The sequence below is a fragment of the Colobus angolensis genome, unplaced genomic scaffold (genome assembly GCF_000951035.1).
Source record: "Colobus angolensis palliatus isolate OR3802 unplaced genomic scaffold, Cang.pa_1.0 Scaffold330, whole genome shotgun sequence".
In the NCBI taxonomy this organism is placed as follows: domain Eukaryota; kingdom Metazoa; phylum Chordata; class Mammalia; order Primates; family Cercopithecidae; genus Colobus; species Colobus angolensis.
This window is the reverse complement of record NW_012116600.1, coordinates 3,330,456-3,355,503: the sequence shown is the minus strand read 5'-3', so window position 1 is coordinate 3,355,503 and position 25,048 is coordinate 3,330,456. Positions and strand designations below refer to the sequence as shown.

Sequence of the window (25,048 nt, the reverse complement as noted above, 5' to 3'; positions counted from 1 at the left end):
CCACAAATATATGAAGCAAAAAATGACAGTATTGAAGGAACAAATAAATAATTTAACAGTAATAGTTGGAGACTTCAATATCCCATTTTCATTAATCAACAAAACAACTAGACAGAAGATTAATGAGGAAAGAGAAGACAAGAACAACACTATAAACCAAGTAACCTAACAGACATCTATAGAACAATCCTCCCAATAACAGCAAAATACACATTTTTCTTAAATGCACATGGAACATTCTTCAGGGTATATCCCTGTTACACCATAAAACAACTCCCAATAAATCTGAAAGGATTGATATCATGCAAAGTATGTTTTCCAACCACAATAGAATAAAATTAGAAATTAATAAAAGAATATTTGGGGAATTCACATATGTGAATAAACTAAACACGTCACTTCTAAACAACCAATGGGTCAAAAAAGAAATCTCAAGGGAAATTAAATAACAGTTTGAGATAAACAAAAATGAAAACACAAAATAACAAAACATCTCATATGCAGCTAAAGCAGTGCAGAGAGGGAAATTTGTAGCTGCAGGCACTTATTTTTTATTTTTTAGGGGCACTCCCCTGAACCGGAATAGGTTCAGAGTGACTCCTACAGGCACTTACATTTTAACAATGAAATATTTCTCAAATCAAAAACCTAAGCTTATCTTTAGAAACTAGACAAAGAAAAGCAAATTAAACCCAAAGCAAATCTAAAGAAGATAACAGTAAGGATTAATGCAAAAATAAGATAGAGAAAAATAACAGAGAAAAATCTCTAAAAAATTCCACAAGTTGGTTCTCTAGAAAGATCAACAAAATTGACGAACCTTTTTAGCTGGACTAAACGAGAACAAAATACAGGTGACACAAATTATTAAAATTAGGAATCAAAGAGAGGACTCTGCTACTGACCTTACAGAAAAACAGACAAGGGGCTACTCTGAAAATTGTATCCTAACAAATTAGATAGCCTAGATGAAATGGACAAATTCCTAGAAAGAACCAAACTACTGAAACTGACTCGAATAAAGGTAGAAAATCTGCACAGACCTATAGAATAAAAAGAATAAACCAAACAAAGAAACAAAACCTTTTACATACAAGAAAGCCCAGAACCAGATGGCATCACTGGTAAATGCTACAAAATATTTAAAAAGGAACTAACCCCAATCCCTCACAAACTCTTCCCAACAATAGAAATGGAGGGAATACTTACCAAATCATTTTAAGAGACCAACAGTATCTTGATACCAAAACCAAAAACATTACAAGAAAATAAAACTACAGAACAGTACCCCTTATGAATATAGATGCAAAAAATCTTAACAAAATACTAGCAAGCCTAATGCAACAACATATAAAAAGGACAACATGACCAAGTAAAATTTATCCAAGGAATGCAAGCTTAGTTTTGCATTTGAAGTCAACCACTGTAATACACCATAGTGATAGAACAAAGAACAAAACCCACAAGATCATCTCAACAGACATAGCAAAAGCATTTGACAAAATTCAACATATTTTCATGACAAAAATTCCCAACAAACTGGGAATATAAGTGAATTTTCTAATCCTGATGAAGAGCATTGAAAATCCCCCACAGTTGACAGGTGACAAACTAAAAGCTTTCCCCCTAAGATCAGAAACAAGACAGAGATATCTGCTCTCACCAATTCTATTCAATATTGCACTGGAGATTCTATCAGGCAGTTATATATGAAAACGAAATAAAAGGCAGCCAAATTGGAAAGGAAGAAGTGAGACTATCTCTATTACAAATAGACACAGCAAATAGAGAGCCCAGGAGTTCGAGACCAGCCAGGCAACATAACAAAACTCCGCCTCTACAAAAAATAACTATCTCTATTACAAATAGAGATAATTTATATAGTTTGTAGAAATAGTAGTCCTCACTGTCATTGATAGGTTCTTGGAGACTGCAACTTTAAGTGAAATGATAATGTATAACAAAATCAATGTTTTTTCTTATCAACATCATAACACAACATTGAATGAAATGATGTTATTCAAGGACCTGCTGTATATCGTTTCACTTGAAGTTGAAAACTAAGAACCTACTGATGACATTAAGTGAGGACATACTTTATACAGAAAATACACAACAAATTGTATTATTGAGATTGTAATACTCTTCAAACTGATCTACAGATTCAATATAAACCTTACCAAAATTCCAGCTGTTCTTTTTTACAGAAATGGAGAGTCTGGTTCTAAAATTCATACAGAAATGCAATGACCCAGAATGGCTAAAATCTTTAAAACAACAACAACAGCAACAAAGTTGGAAGATTCACATTTAGACATCAAAACTTCCTACAAAACAATAGTAATCAAGACTGTGTGATACTGGCATAACGATAGACATGCAGATCAATGCAAGAGAATTAAGAGTCTAGAAATAAACCTACATATCTATGATTAACTGATTTTTGACAGGGGAGTGAAAACTATTCAATAGAAAGAATGAATGTTCTTTTCAATGAAGAGTGCTGGGACAATTGTATATCTATAGCCAAAATAATGAAGTCAAACTCTTACCTCATAGTACATACAAAATTAACTCAAAGTGGATCAAAGACCTAAATTAATACGTAAAACTATAAAAAATTTTATAATATAAAATAGGGATAAATCTATATGACCTTCAGTTAGGCAAGAGTTTCTCAAATATAATACCCAAACACAAACAATCCAAGGAAATACAAATAAACCAAACTTAAATTTTTTTTAAACTTTTATGCATCAAAGGACATTACCAATATAAAAATACAACCCACAGAATGGGAGAAAATACCTGCAAATCACATATCTGATAAGGGTGTAGTATCTAGAATATGTAAAGAACTCGTAAAAGTTGATAATTAAAAGATAATCCCTTTTAAAAATAGGCAAAGGATCTGAATAGACATTTCTCCAAAGAAGATATACAAATGACCAGTAAGCACACAAGAAGATGCTTAACATCATTAGTTATTATGGAAATGCAAATCAAAACCACAGTGAGGTACCACTTCACACCCATTAGGGTGGCTATAATAAAACACAAAATAGGTGTTTGTGAGGATGTGAGAAACTGGAACTTTTGTACATCACTGGTGAGAATGTAAAATGGTTTAGTGCTGTGGAAAACTGGTGATTCCTCAGAGAGTTAAATATAAAATTACCATGTGATCCAGAAATCCCACTGTTAGATACATATATCACAAAGAATTGAAAAGAGGTACTGAAATACCTGTATATACAGGTTCATAGCAGCACTAGTCACAATAGCCAAAAGGTAAAAGCAGTGCAAATGTTCTTTAACAGATGAACAAATTTGGTGTGTGTGTGTGTGCATGCACATACATACATACAATCACCATTACTCATCCATAAAATGAAGTACTGATTCATACTACAATGTTGAAGAACCCCAAAAGCATCAGGCTAAATAAAAGAAGCCACACACAAAAGATCACATATTGTATGATTATATTTACATAAAATATCCAGCATAGGTAAATCCATAGAGACAGAATGCTGACTAGTGGTTGTCAGGGGCTGGGAGAAGGAGGGAATGGGGAGTGACTGCTTAACTAATACAGGGTTTCCTTTTGGGGTGATGAAAATATTTTGAATCTAGACAGAGGCAGTGGTGGCACCACACTGCAAATGTACTGAATAATGTACTGAATACCACTGAATTATTCACTTTAAAATGGTTAATTTTATATTATGTGAATTTCACCTCAATTTAAAAACCACAGTGAAATATTTCACACCCACTAGGATGGGTATTTTAAAAATGTGAACAATAACAAGTGTTAGTAAAGATGTGGAGACACTGGAACTCTCAAACATTGCTGGTGGGATTGTAAAATGGTATAGCCACTTTGAAAGAGTTTGGCAGTATCTTAAATTGATAAACATGGAATAATCACATGACCCAGTAGTTCCACTCCTAGGTTATACCTAGGACAACTGAAAACATATGTTTACACACAAAAATTGTATACAACTGCTCACAGAATCATTAATACCCAAAAAATTGAAACAACCCAAAAGCCCACCAATGGAGAAATTTTAAAAAGGTACTAGGCTGGGCATAGTGGCTCACATCTGTAATTTCAGCACTTTGGGAGGTTGAGATATCTGGGCAGATTGCTTGAGCCCAGAAGTTCAAGACCAGCCAGGCAACATAACATAACTCCATCTCTGCAAAAAATAAAAAAATTAGCTGGGTGTGGTGGCATGCATCTGTACTTCCAGCTACTCAGGAGGCTGCGGTGGGTGGGAGGATCACCTGAGCCGGGGAGGTCGAGGCTACAGTGAGCTGTGATTGCGTCACCTCCCTCCAGCCTGGGCGACAGAGTGAGACCCTGAAAAAAAAAGTGAAATGAATCCTGAACAATACCTTGCATGATACATAAAAATTCACTTGAAATGGATCATAGACTTTGTATAAAACCTAAAACTATGAGACTTCTAGAGGACAACAAAAAAGAAAATTGTAGTGATCCTAGCTTAGGCAAAAACTCAAAAAGTATGATCCACAAAATTTTAAAGATTGATTAGACTTCATTAAAATTTAAAACTTCTGCTCTTTGAAAGAAAATGAAAAGATAAGTCATGAAATGGAAGAAGATATTTGTAAAACACATATCTGGCAAAAGACTTGTATATATACAAACAGTAAAAATATTTTTAAGATTTAAAAATGTTTTAAAACCTCTGAAAATTCAAGAAAAAAACTGAATTTAAAATAGTTAAAAGATTTGATGAGATATGTCAATTTGTAATGGCAAATAAGTGCATGAAAAGAAGCTCAATATTATTAGTCTTGGAGAAATGCAAATTACAAGCACAGTGATACGCTGATACACACAAATTCTAATAGATAAAACTAAAAAACCGAACCAAGTACTGGTAAGAATGTAGAGAAACTGGAACTCATGAATTACTGATAGAAATGTAAGACGGTACAGATTGTTTGAAAAACAGTTGAGCAGTTTGTTATTATGTTAAGCATATATTTATCATAGGAACCAGAAATCCAACTCTTGAAATTTACTCAACAGAAATACATATCTGCATATTTGAATATTTATAGAGGCTTTATTAATTGCCAAAAATCTGGAAACAACGCAAATGTCCTTCAGTTGGTGAATGGATAAAGAAAGTGATACATCCAGGAAATGGAGCACAGATTACTGACACACAACATGGATGAATCTCAAATGCCTTATGCTAAATGAAAGAAATTAAATTTAAAATGCTACATACTATATGATTCTATTTATATGACACTCTGGATAATTTATAACTATAGGGACAAAAAAACAGATCTATGGTTGCCAGGGGAAGGAGGTGGAAGAAGGCATTGATTACAAAAGGGCACACGGGAACTTTCCTAGGGTGACAAAAATGTTCTATATTTTGATTGTGGTGGTGGTTACAAGATTGTATGTGTCAAAATTCATAGAACTATACACTAAAAGAATTTCACTGTATGTAAATTATAATAAACCTGACTTTTTAAAAAAGCATAGCGTTAAAACAACACATATTTTAAAAATCAATTTATAGCACAAAATGAGATTCTCTATAAGCATTATCATTTGGCTTCACAGAATGTCTCTAATGAGCTTTCAGCACCGTGAAATAATAATCTTTCAGCAACGTGAACTTATACTTAGCCTACAGTAAGACGAATGAAATCAGACAAGCAAAATAATAATGCTATGTTTCTATCCCAAACATATTCACAGCATTTGCCTTGGCCATGTAACATTCACTAACTTTTTTATGAGACAGAGTCTCACTCTGTCACCCAGGCTGAAGTGTGTGGTGCAATCTTGGCTCACTGCAACCTCCACCTATGACGTTCAAGCAATTCTCAAGCCTCAGTCACCCAAGTAGCTGGGATTACAGGTGTGCGCCACCACACCTGGTTAATTTTTTTGTATTTTTAGTAGAGATAGGGTTTGCCTTATTGGCCAGGCTGGTCTCAAACTCCTGGCCTCAAGTGATCTGTCTGCCTCGGCCTCCCAAAGTGCTGGGATTACAGGTGTAAGCCATCATGCCCGCCCTCATTCACTAATATTTTTAAGCAAAAAGCATTAATGAATGTAATGGTAGTCACCAATTTTCCCAATTTTAGAAAGCATGGTTGAGGCCAAATTGATACCACCAAAGTCCTTGCCACAGGAAGTCAGCCTCATTTGAGGATTTTTAGGATGGACTATTTTCATATCACTAGAACTAGAGAAGGCACCTGCTAGCTTGGTGGTAACTGCATTTGAGTTCAGGCTCAAACTTTAGCATTTCTCCTCTCTCCAATCCTTAAAGTAAAAGTTTACATGTATATATAGTAATACAAATGCTACTTGGGCAAACCAGAAGCAAAGAAACAGTCAAGGCTTGATGACTATACCCAATACCTATTGCTGGATTTCTTGCCTAAGTAAGCTAATACTCCTTGCTGCTCCAGATATATTCTCTAGATGACAGTGATACATAATCTTTACTCTCTTCAAAATTTGAAACACAAACAGCAATGTTTTAAAGATTGGTTCTTGTTTAACTTTAATAAGGATTTCATTTGTTTCTCTGAACATTCTATTTTAGAACCCAGAAAATGGTACCTCAAAGATAAAGGGGCAGCTGCTGATAGGTACTCAGGCAGCCTGAGTTAGTTTTTGCTTTTTTTTTTTTTTTGAGAGGGAGTCTTGCTCTGTTGCCCAGGATGGAGTGCAGTGGCACGATCTCGGCTCACTGCAACCTCTGCCTCCTGGGTTCAGGAGATTCTCCTGCCTCCCGAGTAGCTGGGATTACAGGCACTCACCTGGCTAATTTTTGTATTTTAGTAGAGATGGGGTTTCACTATGTAGGTCAAGCCGGTCTTGAACTCCTGACCTCAAATGATCCGCCCGCATTGGCCTCCCAAAGAGCTGGGATTACAGGCGTGAGCCACCTCGCCCAGCCTTTAGTTTTTTATTTAAAAACAGCCTAGTCAGCAATCATCTCTTTGCCTCTCACAGGCCCATTAGCTAACTCTCAGGTGACTTCTTGGCTAGAATCCTCAGTTAACACTAGGGCCAGAGGCAGTGATGACTCACTGGCAAACATCAGATGCTCAACAAGAAAACATTCCCCAGAGACAACCGTCTGCTGCAGTGACTGGTGTGCTCTGAGTGGCATCCAGCTTCATAGCTCTCCTTTCCCCCGCAGATTGGTATTCATCACCCATCTCCTCATTAAGATAAGCTGATAGAGTAGGCAGCAATATAGAAGGAAATACAGTGAAATATCAGTAAGTAAAATGTAGAATACCTTGTTTTTAGCTAATTCCTTTTCCAAATTGCATCTTTCTTGTGCTATTTCTTTTTCTGTTTTATTAACCTGCCCAAGGGGGACGGGAAAAAAAGAAATAGGTCAATTTTATAGTAGCTGACAGGCTCCACTATAGCAGACATATCCTGCATGTCAATTAATACCTACACTGCAGAGATAGCACATCCTCTCAGAAAAGGGGCCAATCAGGGAGTCTCTGAGGCAGAGCAGACTTCACAAATAGCCCTGAAATTAGAAAGACACGTCTGCATGTCAGACTCTGCTGGTTCCTTCCTAAGCAGGAAGACAGGGCTGTTCCCCTTTAACTTTCACTGTCCCACTCCTTCAGGGGAAATCAATTTTTAAAATCTGACTCCTTAACTAACATGAGGATGTGTGAGTTACTAATTAACATTCACTAATGCTGGATAAGAATATACTGTTCTATTTGGCACAGACTACTTCACAGGCTAAAAGGCACAGATTAGCCACCTAAAGATTCTTCATTGGACAACTCAGACAAACTGCATCTGGGTTTTATTTCTTTCCTTGTCTTTTGCATTTAGAATACAATTTTAAAACATCATCACACCACAACGAGAAGATAATGTAAATTTGGTTCTACCTACCTCCCTCTGAAACCTTTCTTTCTCCTCTAGCAGAGACTTCTTCTCTTGCATTGATGCTTCCAATTCACCTCGCAATCTTGCAATAGTTGATTCTAGCAACTCTTTTTGCACAGCTGTTCTCTTTTCAGCATCCTGTGCTTTCTGGATACACTGGTTATGCTCAAGGATTAAATGATCCCTGCAGGAAGAGAACAAGAACATATGAAAGCTAAATGAGAGTTCTAATTTAACAGAAAGAGCAATTACATGTTCTTATAGAACATATTTCCTGACTAAGAGTAGTTACTAAAATGTTCTAACAAAACTAGTTTCTTAAGGGCAGAGTCTTTATTTTATCTCTGTGGCTGGTCCAAAAAATGCACAATCAAATGTTTTCATTGAAGATAAGACTGAGACAGACAGACACATGATAAGAAACACAAATGTAAGAACAAAAGATGTATAAGAAGTTGCCCATAATTTACTTACAGATGTGCTTGGAGTTGGGTTTTCTCATTCTGAACAGTCTGCAGTTCATTTGTGATACTGGCATGGGCTGCATCCAGCAATAAGTTTTGTTCTTGAAATGTCTGCGTCATCATTTTCTGCTCTACCTGAGTGTTAAGAGCAATAGTAGAAGTTGAAACTCCAGAAAGTCTTTTGATAGGGTGTCATTTGGAGTAACTGATCAAAAACACTGAACTAACTTAAAAAAACAAGTTATATTTACATAAATAAAACCTCTTTTTAAAACAATTTATTTTAATGACCAGTTTCTCTTTGTCCTCCTCTGAGTTGACTACAATTCTACCATTTTATAGCTCTACTAGCCAACAGTCAAGATGCATTATTTACCCAGCCTGCTGAAAAATTATAAAACTCCTAATACCAACATATTTTTAAAGATAGAAAATTATGTTACGAGTAGTTTTGGTATTTTAAAATTTTAATATGGTACTTCATTTTTAAAAGTAAAACAATATAAATGTATATAAAATGAAAAGATCCCTTCCTCTCTATCTACACTTTCCCTCCAAATAATCCCACATTCTAAGGATTATCATGTTTAACAGTTTGCTGTGAATTCTTTTGAGACTATCTTAAATTGCACTCAGATAATGTTACAGCAGAAGCACTATAACTGTTTTACATAATTTATTTTCTTTGGCTCACCATTTTGGGATTATCAAAACATGACATTTTTATGTACCATATACCCCTACACATAATCCATAAAATTTCTGCAAATACAGTACATATTAATAATTAGTTTTACAAATTCTTTTTAAAAGACTTCTATTTTAACATTTGATTGCAAAACAAGTCTTCACACTGGTAAAATGGGATCCCAATTGTGCTATATTCCAAAATTTTGAAATATTTGTAGTAAGTATTTCATTATATATTCAGTCCACTGAATTATAAGTCCATGAAAGTAGGAATTTTGTCTTGTTCACCACTATAATCCTATCTAGATATAGCATTATACTTGCACAGAGTTAAAAACTATTTATTGAGTATATGTTACATGCAAAGCAGGCTTAGCACTATGAGAAATAAATGTTCTTGCCTCTAGGGAGCTCACAGTGTAATCCAGGAAATGAACCAGCACATAAATTACTACTAGAGAATGCAGAATACGGATGCAGCATAACATAATGATTACATACATTGACTCTGGAGTCACCTGAGGTTAAAAGGCAACTCTACTTCTTGCTAGTTAGGTGAATTTGGGCAAGTGAACTTCTCTAACCCTCATTTTCTTATCTGTAAAATAAGGGTAATAAATACCCTTTTACATAATGGCTGCTACAATTAAAGGAGGTAATATGTGTAAAATCCTTAGCACAATGCTTAGTATATATAGTAAGTATGCTTACAAAAAGAGAAAGTGATCTATTTCTATGGTAGTCTGTTAATTTTCCAGGAATAGAAGTTGAAAGGGAAAACTTATCCCTTCTTGTTGGGATGATCAAGCTCCCTGAAGAAAGTAACTCAATAAAGAGAATTTCAGATATTGAAGATGAAATAAAAAGCATTCTCAGCAGAGAAAATGGCATAAGCAAAATGAGAAATTGTAAGGTGTTTGAGGAAAAGGTTAAGTACTTTAGGGTTAGTTATACGTGTTCTCCATGATTCTATAAATAATGGGACAAATAATTATTTTTCCTCAAGCGATGATATTTGAGAAGAAATCATGAAAAGCCCTGAGTGTAAGGCCAAATCACCCCTCTGATGAAAATTGAAAAGCACTAATAGAAATAAGATAATTGTCAATTTTTAAAATTTATTGTTAAAATATTTTATTTCTCCAGTTGCCCATAAACATTTCCTGATCTATCAACCAGGCCGGCTTTCCGCCACCTGGTGAACTCTATTAAATTTAACACATTCACTAGCGTTAAATGAACACCTGCAGAATGGCCTGATGGTCAGCAATGAGTCTGGCTTTTTCCATAGTAACAGTCTGAAGCATACAGCTCAGCTCTGAACACTTTTTAGTCAATTGGTCATTCAAAACCTAAGAAAACACACACAGCAAGTCACTGGTCTCTCCAATAAAGAATTATTTTTACTTAAGCATTATTTTTAATGATTACATAGTATCTCACTGTATATGTGAACCTAATCTATTTAACCTATCCTCAATTCACATGTCATTAGTTTAAAAAATACTTTCAAATATTAAAAGTCTATACCCTAAATAATTCTAAATTAAGAGATTTGTTGATTTGATAGAGCAACTGAAGCATATGGTATTTTACTGATCTACTCTTCACAACTTTGAACACTGGTTCATTAGAGCAAGACACCTGCAAAATGGAATTTACAGTGTCAGTACCTAGCCAATACTACAGAAATCCATGAGCATTCAGAATTATTTAGCTAGTAACACAAAATACCTAAGCTCTTTTGCCACTAGCTGACAATATTCATAAAAGCAAAATATAGATGATTTTACCATCATGAGATTAATCTTTCAAAATAAAACAAAAATCTTTTGAGCTACACAGATCTATCATATATGCAGGTAGTTAATAATTCTCTTTTCATAATTTGAAATTTGTATTATTGAGAAAAACATTTATCTCAATTATCAGTTATTTTTGCAAGGTAGATTTGGCAAAGATCTTATGTTTTAAGCAAGTTCTTCAAGAACAAGTAACTTTGAAGGAGCACTAGGAAAAAAATACAAGAAATAAAATGGAGTAAAAGAAAAGATAAATAAAAGATTATCTGGCAAACATCACAAGTGGTATGGGCAGTACAGTAGTTAGAAACACATTCAAGGGCATACAGTCACACCAGATGCAGATGTACAAACTATTCATCAAGGAATACCTGGGGATGAAACAGAGAACCCTTGCTTTTTGAAAAGAAATAGCTAATTTTCTTTGGAGCCAGGTTACCTGAATTCAAATTCCAACTCTGCCACCTATTATCTATGTTCCTGAACTTCTCTGTACATCAGCTTCCTTATCTTTAAAATGTGAATAATAGTTTTCATTTCATAGGGTTATTGTTAGGATTACTATTTGTTACTAATATAAGGTGCCTGAAATTGTGCCTGGAATGTGGAATGGGCTCAGTAAAAATGTTAACTACTATTAGTATATGAAGAGTAATAGTAGTTGAAGTTATTATATTAAAAACACATTCGCTTTGCATTTTCTTTATTATTTTTATTATACAGAGAGCCCAGCAACACTATGATCCTAATATTGAGACAATCAAATTGTACCAAGAGAAAAGGTATTTTAAATGATAAACAATTCTTTAGGCTCTGTGGTAAGTAACTCCAATTTGCCTGCATATCTGGTGACTCTTCTTGTTGCAGATGCACATATATATAAAACATCACCTAAATTTGGGAATCACCATCCCAGAAATGATTACATCTAACTTCAAAATCCAGCAAGCATTTGTTAGGTTCCTACTGTACAATTATTTACTATAGAAGATACAAAGAAAGCATAAGACATAGCCCTTGCCATGGAACTATTCAGAAGTTCACTTTGGAAGGGTAAATACATATATTTAATGATCAAATTAGCAAGCAAGCAAAGGCAAAGTGTAAGATAGTATATAATTTTAGCGGTACATCTTGTATACTTATATATCATAGGACTTTGGAGAGTGAAATGAGAAATGTAGTTAATTTGATAATGTTTCAAAGATGAAATAAATCTTATGGAAATGAAAAGTTGAGCGATGGAGATGGTATGAATTTATATAATCAAGACTGATTTTGTTTCTTGGTTATTTAACTGAACAAAATTAAATAACATCTAAAAATTAGCAAAATCATGTGCATTTACTTGTGCTTTTTCTGATGCTTCATGAAGAGACGTTATTTTGGACCTCAAATATGCATTTTCTTCGTGTTCCTTGTTGAAAGATATCTGCAGGTTCTATAAGAAAAAAAATTACTCTCTTTTTCACATATAAGAGATATTGTGTGCACCCTTATAAAAATAACTGTTTTATATTTCAGCCTGTACCAGTTCAAGTTCCAATGACATACACTGGAACTTTATAAATGTCTTATAAAGAATGTATAAACATCTTGATACCTTCAACTCCTAAACTTCTCTTTATTTCAGAACTATTTATCAAAACTGTTTATTTAAAACAATAATGAGATACCACTACACACCTAAAACAATGGCCAAAATCTAGAACACTGACAACACCGACTGTTGTCAAGGATGTGGAGCAACAGGGACTCTCATTCATTGCTGGCGGGAATGTAAAATGGTACAGCTACTTTGAAAGACAGTTTGGTGATTTCTTACAAAACTAAACATATTCTTACCATATGATCCAGTAATCACGCTCCTTGAGATTCATCCATTTGGAGCTGAATACCTATGCCCACACAAAGCCCGCACACAGATACTTATAGCAGCTTTAATCATAACTGCCAAAGCTTGGAGCAATCAAGATGTCCATGAGTAAGTCAATGGATTAATTGTGGTATATCCAGACAAAGGAATATTATTCAGCACTAAAAATAAATGAGCTTTTAGCCAGGCACAATGGCTCATCCCTGTAATCCCAGCACTTTGGGAGGCTGAGGCAGGCAGATCACCTGAGGTCAGGAGTTTGAGACCAGCTGGCTAACATGATGAAACCCCATCTCTACTAAAAAATACAAAAATTAGCCAGGCGTGGTAGAGGGCGCTTGTAATCCCAACTACTCGCGAGGCTGAGACAGGAGAATTACTTGAACCCAGGAGGTAGAGGTTGCAGTGATCTGATAGCGCCAATGCACTCCAGCTCGAGTGAGTGAGACACTCCATCTCCAAAAAAAAAAAAAAAAAAAAAAAAAAAGAAAAATGTGCTATCAAGCCATGAAAAGACATGGAAGAAACATAAACACTTATTACTACGTGAAAGAAACCAGTCTGAAAGGCTATAGACTGAAAGGCTATAGACTGTATGATTCCAACTATATGGCATTCCGGAAAAGGCAAATCTATGAAGATGGTAAAAAGATCAATGGTTGCCAGGGATTAGAAGGGGAGGGAGGGATGAGTAAGCAAAGCACAGAAGATTTTTAGAGCAATGAAACTACTCTGTATGATACTATAATATAAAATATATCTACTATAATGGTAGATATATGTCATTATACATTTGTTTAAATCCATAGAATGCACAACACCAAGAGGGAACCCTAATGTAAACTATGGACTCTGGGTGACAATGTGTCAATATAGGTTCATCAACTGTAATAATGTACCACTCTGGTGGGGGATGTAAAATGGCACATCAATTTTTTAAATGGATATCCATCAAATGGCTAATGACGAAGCCTATGCATGAATAGGGGTACAGAGTATATGGGAAATCTCTTTACCTTCTGTTCAATTTTGTTGTGAACTTAAAGCTGCTCTTAAAAATAAAGCCTATTTTTTTAAAACTGTTTATTAAACCTATTCTTATATTGAGATTCCAGTTAGAAAGAATTTGCCTAAAACCATAACCTAAATATATCTAGTATCTTCATATCAAAGTTCTACTCCCTAAGATTAAATATTTGTTATATTATTATACATACACATTTTTTCCTATTAGCAGTAAGATCTTATGACTTCAAAGGAAGACATTCAAGGATCTTTTAAAGTTATAAGTGAAGATATTTTCAAAAATGAGGACCCGAGGGTGGAGCAGAAGAAAACACCTTTGTTCTGTGGTTATAGAAAAAAAAAAAAACAAAAAAGCTAGTTTTCTTTGAGATGAGAGAAGTGATAACAGAGGTGCATTGTAGGTGGGACTTTCCCTAAAACGTACTTAGTAGAATGGGGAAAGACAAAATATAAATCTTCTTCCTACAAAGGAAGAAACACCCTTCTATTTTCCCAGGAGAAGCATCTCAAGAAAAAGAAACATCATATAACACAGGATGAGACAGCATCCAGAAGAAATCGAATCGACACATCAAGAGACTTAGACATGTAGTAAGATATAAAGTCATTATGTTTTTAATTTTAAAAATTATGGCAAAATATACATAAGACAAAATTTATCATTTGAACCACTGTTAAGTGTATAGTGTCATTAAACACATCCACACTGTTGTGCAACCACCAACACCAGAAAGTAGTTATATTTCTTACATTAAGTTTATTTTAAACAATTAGCTTTCAAAACACAAGTAAAGGCAAAAAACACAAGTAAGTCTTATTATTTTTGCCAACTGACATTTTTCAAACTCTAATAACCTTCATGAAATGATTTCTTAGTTCCTAACACTATTATCCTAAATATACTACTCATTTACATGAAACTTTTTTTTATAAAACTTTTATGAGAATAAGAAGCACTGTAAGCCAACATGGAAGAAGTAACAGGACTTAGCGAAGAGAGGAAAGACCACCTCTGTACTCCACAACTTCACAACTCACCTTATTTTCTTCAACCAACTTGGAAATGAGGTCATCTCTAGAAGCTAAAAACAAAAATTACACACAACTATGATAATAGTAACTTGCTACATTGAAATCACATAGTGAGAAGCTTTAAGTATTTTATGTCTATTTTTTGTAGAGATAAGGAGAACCCAACTATTTCTATCATATTTTTATAGACTAGAAAGTGTTATGGAATTATCAAGAAACTAGTCCACAGTCATTTGCAATGGTAAATGAGGTCTCTGAAGGATTTTAAGCTGAGGAGGGGCATGATCAAAAGATTCTGTTAGAGAGATCACTCTAACAGAGGTACAATAAAAGCAAGGAGATGAATTTAGTAGCTGTTAAAGTAACTGACACATGAGTAAATGACAATTCAATAAAGTAATGATAATGAGGACTGACTCTCACTGGTCATGACAACAGAGACACAGTGGAAAAGCAGATGTGTGAAACAGTAAACAGAGAGCATTTCTGGACTTGGTGGCTTACTAGTGGGGTAAAATTAACAGATGAGACAAGGAGAACATCTTGGGCAGCAGGGTGAACAGTGGACTCTTCAGCTAAATAGGGAATACAGACCATGGAGCAGGTTTTGGGGACAGAATGAGTGAAACACTTAAGTTTTCTACATGTTTTGATATATCTGCAAGGCATCCAAATGTAGATATTTAGTTGTCAGTAAGATACTGGTCTAGAACTCAGGAGGATGATTTTGTATGGAAAAACAGATCTGAAACCACTCAGAGCATGCACAAATGAAAAGAAAACCACAGACCAAAAATTGTGGAACAGTTTGGCATTATATACTAGTAGCCAAAAAGCATAAACTTATCTGAGAGTAATGTTTTGCCTTCACAGAAAAATTCATAGTGATCTATCAGTCTTGTTTCACTTAAATATTCTAAAGCCAGAAATTATAAAACATATGAAAATGGACACTTTATATAGGATATACCTTAGAAAAACTATACTTTTTGAACATATGAATCCACAATTCAACAGAATATACTCTAATTTAAAATACATGAAGGAGAATAAAGATGAACTATATGACCTTGGGAAAATTCTACTAATCAAAGTAAGAATGAAAGGGGAGTGTTTATCTTACTTTGAAGAACAATTTATTCATCTTAAGTACTATAAATCTGTATATAATCTGCTTATTGTTAATAAACTTAATTACATGTTTAAATTCATTGAAGCAAATATTTAAAGGCATTCCTTTTATTAATGTAGCTTGAATAACTACTTGTACCTTAAAGTAATAAAATTGCATATATGTCAAGTCTGTAATTCAGTATTATGCACCTAGTTGGCATTCAGACGGGCTTCCTTTTCCTCATGTCAGTGTGAATTGTTGTTTTAATCTTGGTTTTTTAATAGTGTTGCACAAATTCTTTATAAAATTCAAAAATAAAGCATTAATCCAACAAGAAAGTAACATAAAAATTCAGAGGGCCAACTAATAGATACCTGTTTTAGGCCCAGCTATTCTAATTCTACTTGCTGTGGGTCTTTGGGTACAGTCAGTGTAGATCCTTTTATATCTTCTTTTTTTTTTTTTTTTTAAAAGGAGTCTTGCTCTGTCGCCCAGGCTGGAGTGCAATGGCACGATCTCGGCTCACTGCAACCTCGGCCTCCCAAGTAGCTGGCAGCCTCCTAAATAGCTGGGACTACGGGCGCATGCCACCACACTTGGCTAATTTTTTGTATTTTTAGTAGAGATGGGGTTTCACCGTGTTAGCCAGGATGCTCTCAATCTCCTGACCTCATGATCCACCTGCCTTGGCCTCCCCAAGTGCTGGGATTACAGGCCTGAGCCACCGTGCCCAGCCCCCTTTTATATCTTCTATAGAATGTGTGTGTTTTCTTATCTTTCTGACAGGTTGTTGCAGTGCTCAAATGAGATAATGTGGCAGCACCATAAAATGTACATATATTTTTGTAGGCACACAATTACAGGAAGACAGAAAATTATCCAGGGGCATTGTCGGTGAGAACTTCACACAGTAATTCACTACTATAAGAAAAGGGAATATTTTCTGCTAAAAGCAGTAAGTCAAAACATTGAATAGATTACTCTTGCTCTATATTTTTTATAATTTCCATTTCCTTTTTGGTATTCTCTGCCCCCATTACAGCCACAGAGCACAGAAGGTGAACTGGAGAGTACACTAGCTTGGAGTTAGAAGATCCAGTTCTAGGTCTTACTTTGCCATTTTTTCCTTTTGTAAGTCTGGAAGGACAGCTTTGAGTATTGAATGAAATAATTTATGTGAAAGTTCGATGTAAACCATGATGTATTAATCACATGAAGCACTGCCCTTATAACTCCATGACCTCTGTCATTGAGACTATCTGGAAACTGCTTTATAATGAAGTACTAGCAACAGTAATATGATAAAAGGCTGATGGGTTAGAAGAAACATGACCAAACACCTTCGGATCAAGTCTAGGCTCTTTCATTTCCCAGCTCTGTCATCTTTGAGGACTCATCTATAAAAAGAGATTAATCTAAGCTCTCTTTAAGGTACCTTACAACTATCCATCTCTACAAATATAAGTTCATCAAAATAGATTGATAACATGAATGGAGAATCTGACATGATGAACTGACAGAATCCATAAGTTATCAAGGATTCAGGGCCTTACTTCCTTATTAATATTTTATTATCCAATATTCAATCTATTGTTTTACTTTTTTGCCCAATATTCAAGCCAGATGTCTAGAAACCAAATATTCCCAGGTCCATAAACAAGCTGGAAAAAAACAAATAAGGAATAGTTTACAATTAAGAGGGTCAAATATACTATTAACAACATTCCTTCTCTGTCTCAGTACTACAGGTAGAAGGGAAATCCGCAATGCTTTACATACAGCACTGTGGGAAATACCAATAACACGGGCCACTTCAAGAATTTGGGATCTTAAGAGTTTCTCCATGAAATCTCAAAAAACCAACAAGAGGGTGATTTCTAGCATCTATTTTCATACTTAGATCAGATTTGAGCTGTGAAGTAGCAGTCTCCAACTCTTCTTTTTTTTGTTGTTCCTGGGCCAGTAGTTCTTGAGTGCTCTGTATAGAATCATGTAGAGCAATGCAGTTTTGCTGCAAAATGTGCACCTGAAATTGTACAAGAAAAACTCCTTTTCTATAAGATAAAGATTTCTAATAAGTTGCCTTATAGCACATGTATAAGGCAACATTCCAATCTTAATGTCACTGAGAAGCAACGAGAAGTTAGTCTATGTTATAGTTAAAATCTCAACAGAATGCGGCCTTGGAGCAGTGCCATCCAATAGAAACTTCTGTGCACTTTCCAGTGCAACAATCCACTAGCCACAAGTGGCTATGGAGCACCTGAATGTGGCTAGTGTATGAAGAAATAAATCTTTTATTTAACTAATTTAAACAGCCATATGTGGCTAATGGCTACCATATTGGCATTGCAAGTTATGGCAACAAAGGATCATTTGCAAATTCCTAAAGTAGAATCCTTGTTATAATTCAGTTATGAAGGGAAACTTTTTCCATTCGTTAAAATAATAAATATTATGTCATCCAATTATATTAAAAATGAAAATATGAATTGACTCAGTTAAAGTATTCTAAATTATTTGTAGGTACTTCAAATAAATATGAAGGCCAAAATATGTTAAAAGAATGATAACTGAAAACAGCAGTGTAAATATAGTCCTAATTGTTTTACTTACTGATATTCTTTGATTCCAGTGTTAGATCGCGTTAGTCTTATTTATTTATTTATTTATTTATTTATTTTTGAGACAGAGTCTCTCTCTGTCACCCAGGCTGGAGTGCAGTGGCGGGATCTGGGCTCACTGCAAGCTCCGCCTCCCGGGTTTACGCCATTCTCCTGCCTCAGCCTCCAGAGTAGCTGGGACTACAGGCGCCCGCCACCTCGCCCGGCTAGTTTTTTGTATTTTTTAGTAGAGACGGGGTTTCACCGTGTTAGCCAGGATGGTCTCGATCTCCTGACCTCGTGATCCGCCCGTCTCGGCCTCCCAAAGTGCTGGGATTACAGGCTTGAGCCACCGCGCCCAGCCTAGTCTTTATTTTCTATCCATGGCAGACATATACAGCATGAGACCAGGGCAATGCCTTCCAAAACCAATGTCTGTAACAGAGATTGTATGGTATAATGGAAAAATACTTTATCTTTCTCTTAGGAGCCAAAAGTTCACCTCTATAAAGCCTGAGGTAAATTAACCTTTCTGGTCCTTAGCTCTCTGATTCATAAATTAAGAGTTTTGAATAATGACATTAGGGTCTTTCTTAGTTTGCACTAACTTAAAAAAAAAAAAAAAACTGTAGTAAGATTGTTAACATATTGCTAACAAAAAGTAAATATTTTAACAAATCTAGAGGAAATTGGTAAAATTTTAAGTGTATAGGTAAAATACCAGTTTTTGTTTGGTTTCACTTTCCAAACATACATAAGGAGAAGAAATCTTTCTACCTGTTTTCGTTCTACCTCCACTGCTGACCCCATTTCTTGTATTTTGAGGAGCATGGCTGATGCTGATTTCTCTAAAGATTCCCTAAGGTACTTCTCCTGAGCCAGTTGTCTCCTTAGCTATAAAGCAACATTACAGTTAGGCAATTTAACATCATACTAGTTTAACAGAGATCAAAATTACCTGAGAAGTTTATCAGACATGCCATCTCACCCCCAGTCTTAATTCATTTATGACTACTCAGAAACATGCTTTTGTTTCTCCCTAGAAGGCCTAGGATTACCTCCTAAGGAATGTAAATCAAACGTATTGCACCCATCCTCCTATAATTTAGGTCTGTTTTCTAAAATGTAGGTCAAAATCCATTAGTAAATTGAAAGCAGCACTCAGAAAAAGGAAAAAATAAAAGAGTAGAAAGAAAATATCAGAGTGCATAGCAAGTAGTAAGGGTAAGTGCTGCTTTGTGAAATGTTTGTGTATATGTATGTGTGTTGCAGTGTAAAATACATGTTCAACAATGGATTGTCAAAAAAAGTTTGAAAAACACTAGTATCTTACCTTACTGTGTATTTTTTGTATTTCTATATTTTCTGACTTTATTTTTCAACTCTTATTTTCCCATATTTTGATTTATCTACATACTTCTTATCTTGCAGTATTATAAACATCACTGAAAACTGTTTTCATTCAATTTTGGAATTTAGAGGTCTAAACAAATAATGAAGTAACCATTAAGTAGCAGACCAAACCGACACTCCAAGAATTTGGGTACTGTGATATTGTGATATAATAAGAAATATATTATTTCATCTCTGACCCTGGTTCCTGGCACATAGCTCATAAAAAACTTGGAATCACCTCAGAAGAGTGTCTTTTGTGTGCTAATGACTGATTGGCTGGGGGTGAGGGAAGATAGGTAGCTGTGGATGGGGGCTGGTCCCCAGAAAGATCAAAGCATGATTAGAGGACTGGGACTTCTAGCCCCTTCTCTCAACCTCTAATGAGGGGAGAAGGGCTGGAAGGTAAGTTGATCATCAATGGCCAGTGATTTAATCAACCATGCCTATGTAATGAGGCCTCCATAAAAATTCAAAAGAACTGGGTTCAGAGTGCTTCTGGACAGCTAAACACATGGAGGTGCCTGGAAGGTGGTGAGCCCCAGAAAGGGCCTGCGCCCCTTCCCACATGCCTTGCCCTATGCATCTCTTCCATCTGGCTGCTCAGCTGTATCCTTTGTAATGTCCTCTATAACAAATGGGCAAATGTAAGTGAAGTGTTTGAACTCTCTGAGCTGTTCTAGCAAATTATTTAAACTTGTGGAGGGGCATCATGGGAACACCGATTTTTTGCAAGTCAGTCAGAAGGACAACTTGGGGCTTGCGACTGGCGTCTAAAGTGGGGGCAATCTTGTGAGACTGAGTCCTCACCTGTCTTCAGGTAGATAGTGTAAGGACTGAATTGAATTACAGGACACTCAACTGGTGTCCACTGAAGAACAGAATTTCTTGGTGTTGTCGGGTGTCAGAAGTGTTCTGCTGTGAGGTATGTGAGAGTAGAAAAACACACTTTTTGTTTTCTTCCCTATTTTGGAGGCACACTGACCTTATTTTTGTCAATAAATGACTATAAAAAGAATCACATAAAACATAAAGAAGGTTAAGAGTCTCTTTTATTATTAGGTAAAGAGATCCTTTCCAATTGAAATGGGAATTGCAGAGAATGCTATTCCTTTTAAGAAGTGATGTGAAACTGAAAGAAATTCTATTTTAAAACTCCAGTGTAGATGACATTAAGAGTACACTATACCTGTTTTCTAAATTGTACACATTTTTTCCTCTATGGATAACATATTTTATAATTTGTAAAATGTTTTTTAAAAGTTAAAAGGTAAAAAATGTCTTGGGATAAAACTGTTACAAGATTGCTCATTTTGGAAATGCTCTATAACGTTTTTAATCATGTCCTTGATATTTGACATGTAGGTTTTTCCAATTTTTCACTATTGTAAATGCTGCTCTCCTAAATATACTTGTGAGCAGGTCTTTCCTTACATTTCTGATTATTTCCTAAGGATAAATTCCTATAAGAATCATTTTTTCCAATTATTACCTTCATAATTTTCCAATTATTACCTTATCAATAGTATTTGAATAAATCTCATCAGTACTATGTATTAAAATTTTCTTAAATCTCTTCTGATCTAATAAACGAAAACTAATAATTTTGGATTTCTTTGGTTATTGTGAGATTAAATATCTTCTAATATATTTATCAGCTCTTTATATATTTATGTAATAAACTGTCATACTTATCCTTTGTCCATTGTTTTTTGGGCATTTTAAAACAATTTTACTTTTTTTGTTTTTGTTTTTGAGATTGGGTCTCACTGTGTCAGCCAGGATGAGTGCATGGTGCAACCATGGCTCACTGCAGTCTTGACCTCCCCAGGCTCAAGTGAACCTCCCACCTCAGCCTCCTGAATACCTGGTACTAAAGGAGTGTGCCACCATGCCCAGCTAATTCAAAAAATTTGTTGTTGAGCCAGGGTCTCATTTTGTTACCAAGGCTGGTCTCACTCCTGGGCTCAAGCAATCCTCCTGCCTCAGTCTCCTAAAGTGCTGAGTTTATAGGTATGAGTCACTGTGCCTGGCAGTTTTAAGTTTTGGGGTGGTGGGTTTTGGAGATGGGATCTCACTCTGTGGCCCAGGCTGCAGTGGCATGATCACTGCCACCTCGACATCCCAGGCTCAAGCCTCCTAAGTATCTAGGACCACAGGTGTACACCATTGTGCTGTTTTTGTTTTTTTTTTTTGGTAGAAATGGGGTTTTGCCACATTGCCCAGGCTGTTAAACTCTTTAAAAGGGAAAACTATTAACACGTTGCCTATTTGTGTTATAATACCTTATTATAAGGGTCCCCAATCTCTGGGGCCACAGACTGGCACTGCTCCATGGCTTGTTAGGAACCAGGCCACACAGCAGGACATGGGCAGTGGGTGAACCAGCCCTACTGCCTGGGCTCCACCTCCAGTCAGATCAGTGGCAGCATGAGATTCTCATAGGACCGTGAACCTTATTGTGAATGGTGCATGCAAGGGATCTAGGTTGCGCGCTTCTTATGAGAATCTAACTAATGCCTGATGATTTCAGGTGGAACGGTTTCATCCCAAAACCATTCCCCTCAACTGCCCCAACCCCATGGAAAAACTGTCTTCCAAGAAACTGGTCCCTAGCACCAAAAAGGTTAGGGACTACTACTGCTTTATTAGTTTTGCTTTTTATATGTAGAAGTATTCTTACGTGGTCAAATCTATTGACCTTTTTACAATTTTGTTCTTTTTAAGCTTAGAAATTGCTTACTTATCCAATGATAAGTTAAATATTACAATCTTATGTAAGAATGAGCCATTTTATTTGTGGTTATATTTTTTCAGATTTTAGTATCAGATTATAATTACTTTCTCAAATATAGCAGCTTAATATACTTTTCTAAACTTTGTATCAAATTATGTACTACAATTTGTTCAAGATATAATGTATTCCTTGAAAGTTTCAAAATACTCACCCAGGAAATCATCTCGTTTAAATTTTAGTTGCATCACTGTCAAATGTGATTCAACCTCTAGTTCACTCATAATTAAATATTTCACTCTTTTAAATTCTGTTTTAGTGGCCCCCATTATGTAGGCTTGAAAGCATTCAGCTAGCCACTTTTTAAAGAACGGCCACTTTTAAAAAGAGACATTTTCCTCTTTTATACATGATATACCTACAATGTGCTGTACAAAAGCACATTACAAAGAGAATCCTTTACTACTGAAGTATTTGTTTCTGAAGTACTATTAAGGGCAATCAGTTAATCCATTTAATGTTTATAACATCCAGATTTTGTATCTATTTTATATATATTTCATATGTCTTAGGAAGATAAATACCACACTTCTATCTGTAGATAATCCTCTGTCATAGGCTGAATTATGTCCTCCAAAATTTCTATGTTGAAGCCGAACATCTGCTACCTCACAATGAGACTCTCTTTGGAGACAGGGTCTTTCAACAGGTGATTAAATTAAAATGAAGCCATTGGGGTGTACCCTAATGTAATCTGACTATATCCTGATTAGAAGAGATTTGGGCACACAGAGACACCAGGGATGGCTACACACAAATAGAAAAGCATGTGAGGACCCAATTAGAAGGCAGACACCTGCAAGCCAAGGAGAAAGGCCAGGAGAAACCAAATTTGCTAACAAGTCGATCTTGGACTTCAAGCCTCCAGAACTTCAACAAATAAATTTCTGTTTATACCACCAAGTCTTTAGGACTCTGTCATGGCAGCCCAGCAAACTAATACACCCTTTCTTTTTTTTCACATACCCTCAGAATGCCCATGTTTGACTATCATAGCACTTTTGCAAGTCTTTGACAGAGCTTAATCAAAATTTAAAATTTTACCATAGAACCAAGAATTAAGAATAAGATTTCCCCAGTAAAAAATAATGTTAAATGCAATCCAAAGGATAAAGGATTGTCTTTTCAACAAATGGTGCTGGAAACACTGGACATCCACATGCCAAGAAGAAATTCATCTAGATACAGATCTCATACCTTTCACAAAAATTAGCTCAAAATAGATCAAAGACCTAAATGTAAAATGAAAACCTATAAAATCTCTTAGAAGATGACACAAGAGAAAATCTTAGCGACTTGGGTTTGTAGACTTTTTAGACACAATTCTAAAATTACGATCCATGAAAGAAAAAAATTGATATACTGAACTTCGTTAAAATTAAAAGTTCCTGCTCTGTGAAAGACAGCTAAGAGCATAAAAAGATAAGCTACAGAGTAGGGGAAAATAACTGCATAACACAACTTTGATAAAGGACTGGTATCCAAAATATACAAAGAACTCTTAAAACACAACAATAAGAAATAACCCAGTTACAAAATGGGGTAGGAGTCTAACAGATAACTCACCAAAGGAGACATACAGATGGCAAATAAACACATGAGATGATTCTCAATGTCATTATATCATTAGGGATTGAAAATCAAAACAAGATACCACTACACGCCCACTGGAATGGCAAAAATTCAAAACACTGACAAGACCAAATTCTGGTGAGGATGTGCAGCAACCATAATCCTTATTCCTTGCTGATGGGCATGCAAACGATACAGTCATTTTGTAAGACAGGTTAGCAGCTTCATACAAAGCTAAACATAGGCTTACCAGATGATCCAGCAATTGCATTCCTGGGTATTATATTTGCCCAAATGAGTGGGAAACTTATGTCTATGTAAGAACCTGCACACAATGTTTATAGCAGCTTTATTCATAATTGCCAAAAACTGGAAGCAACCAGTATGTCCTTCAATAGGTGAATGGATAAACAAATTGCAGTACATACAATAGAATATTGTTCAGCTATATAAAGAAATGAGTTACTGAACCATGAAAAACCATGAAGGAACTTTAAGCCCATATGCTATAAAAGAAGCCAGTACAAAAAGACTACATACATACTGTATGATTCCAATAATAACAGAACTAGAGAGACAATGAAAAGATCAGTGGTTGGCCGGGCGTGCTGGCTCAAGCCTGTAATCCCAGCACTTTGGGAGGCCGAGACGGGAGGATCACGAGGTCAGGAGATTGAGACCATCCTGGCTAACACGGTGAAACCCCGTCTCTACTAAAAAATACAAAAAACTAGC

General features: G+C 35.5%; 1 protein-coding gene across 1 annotated transcript in view; it reads right to left on the bottom strand.

Annotated features, from left to right (window-relative positions):
* Nucleotides 1–25,048, bottom strand: part of CCDC150 (coiled-coil domain containing 150) — a 95,208-nt gene that overhangs the window by 47,244 nt on the left and 22,916 nt on the right. The window contains exons 6-13 of the mRNA XM_011952062.1: nt 19,333–19,449; nt 17,849–17,978; nt 14,845–14,888; nt 12,253–12,345; nt 10,347–10,454; nt 8,423–8,547; nt 7,955–8,132; nt 7,326–7,394 (exon numbers count right to left, since the gene is read on the bottom strand). Coding sequence (XP_011807452.1) covers nt 7,326–7,394; nt 7,955–8,132; nt 8,423–8,547; nt 10,347–10,454; nt 12,253–12,345; nt 14,845–14,888; nt 17,849–17,978; nt 19,333–19,449 — 864 coding nt within the window. The remainder of the gene's footprint in view (nt 1–7,325; nt 7,395–7,954; nt 8,133–8,422; nt 8,548–10,346; nt 10,455–12,252; nt 12,346–14,844; nt 14,889–17,848; nt 17,979–19,332; nt 19,450–25,048) is intronic.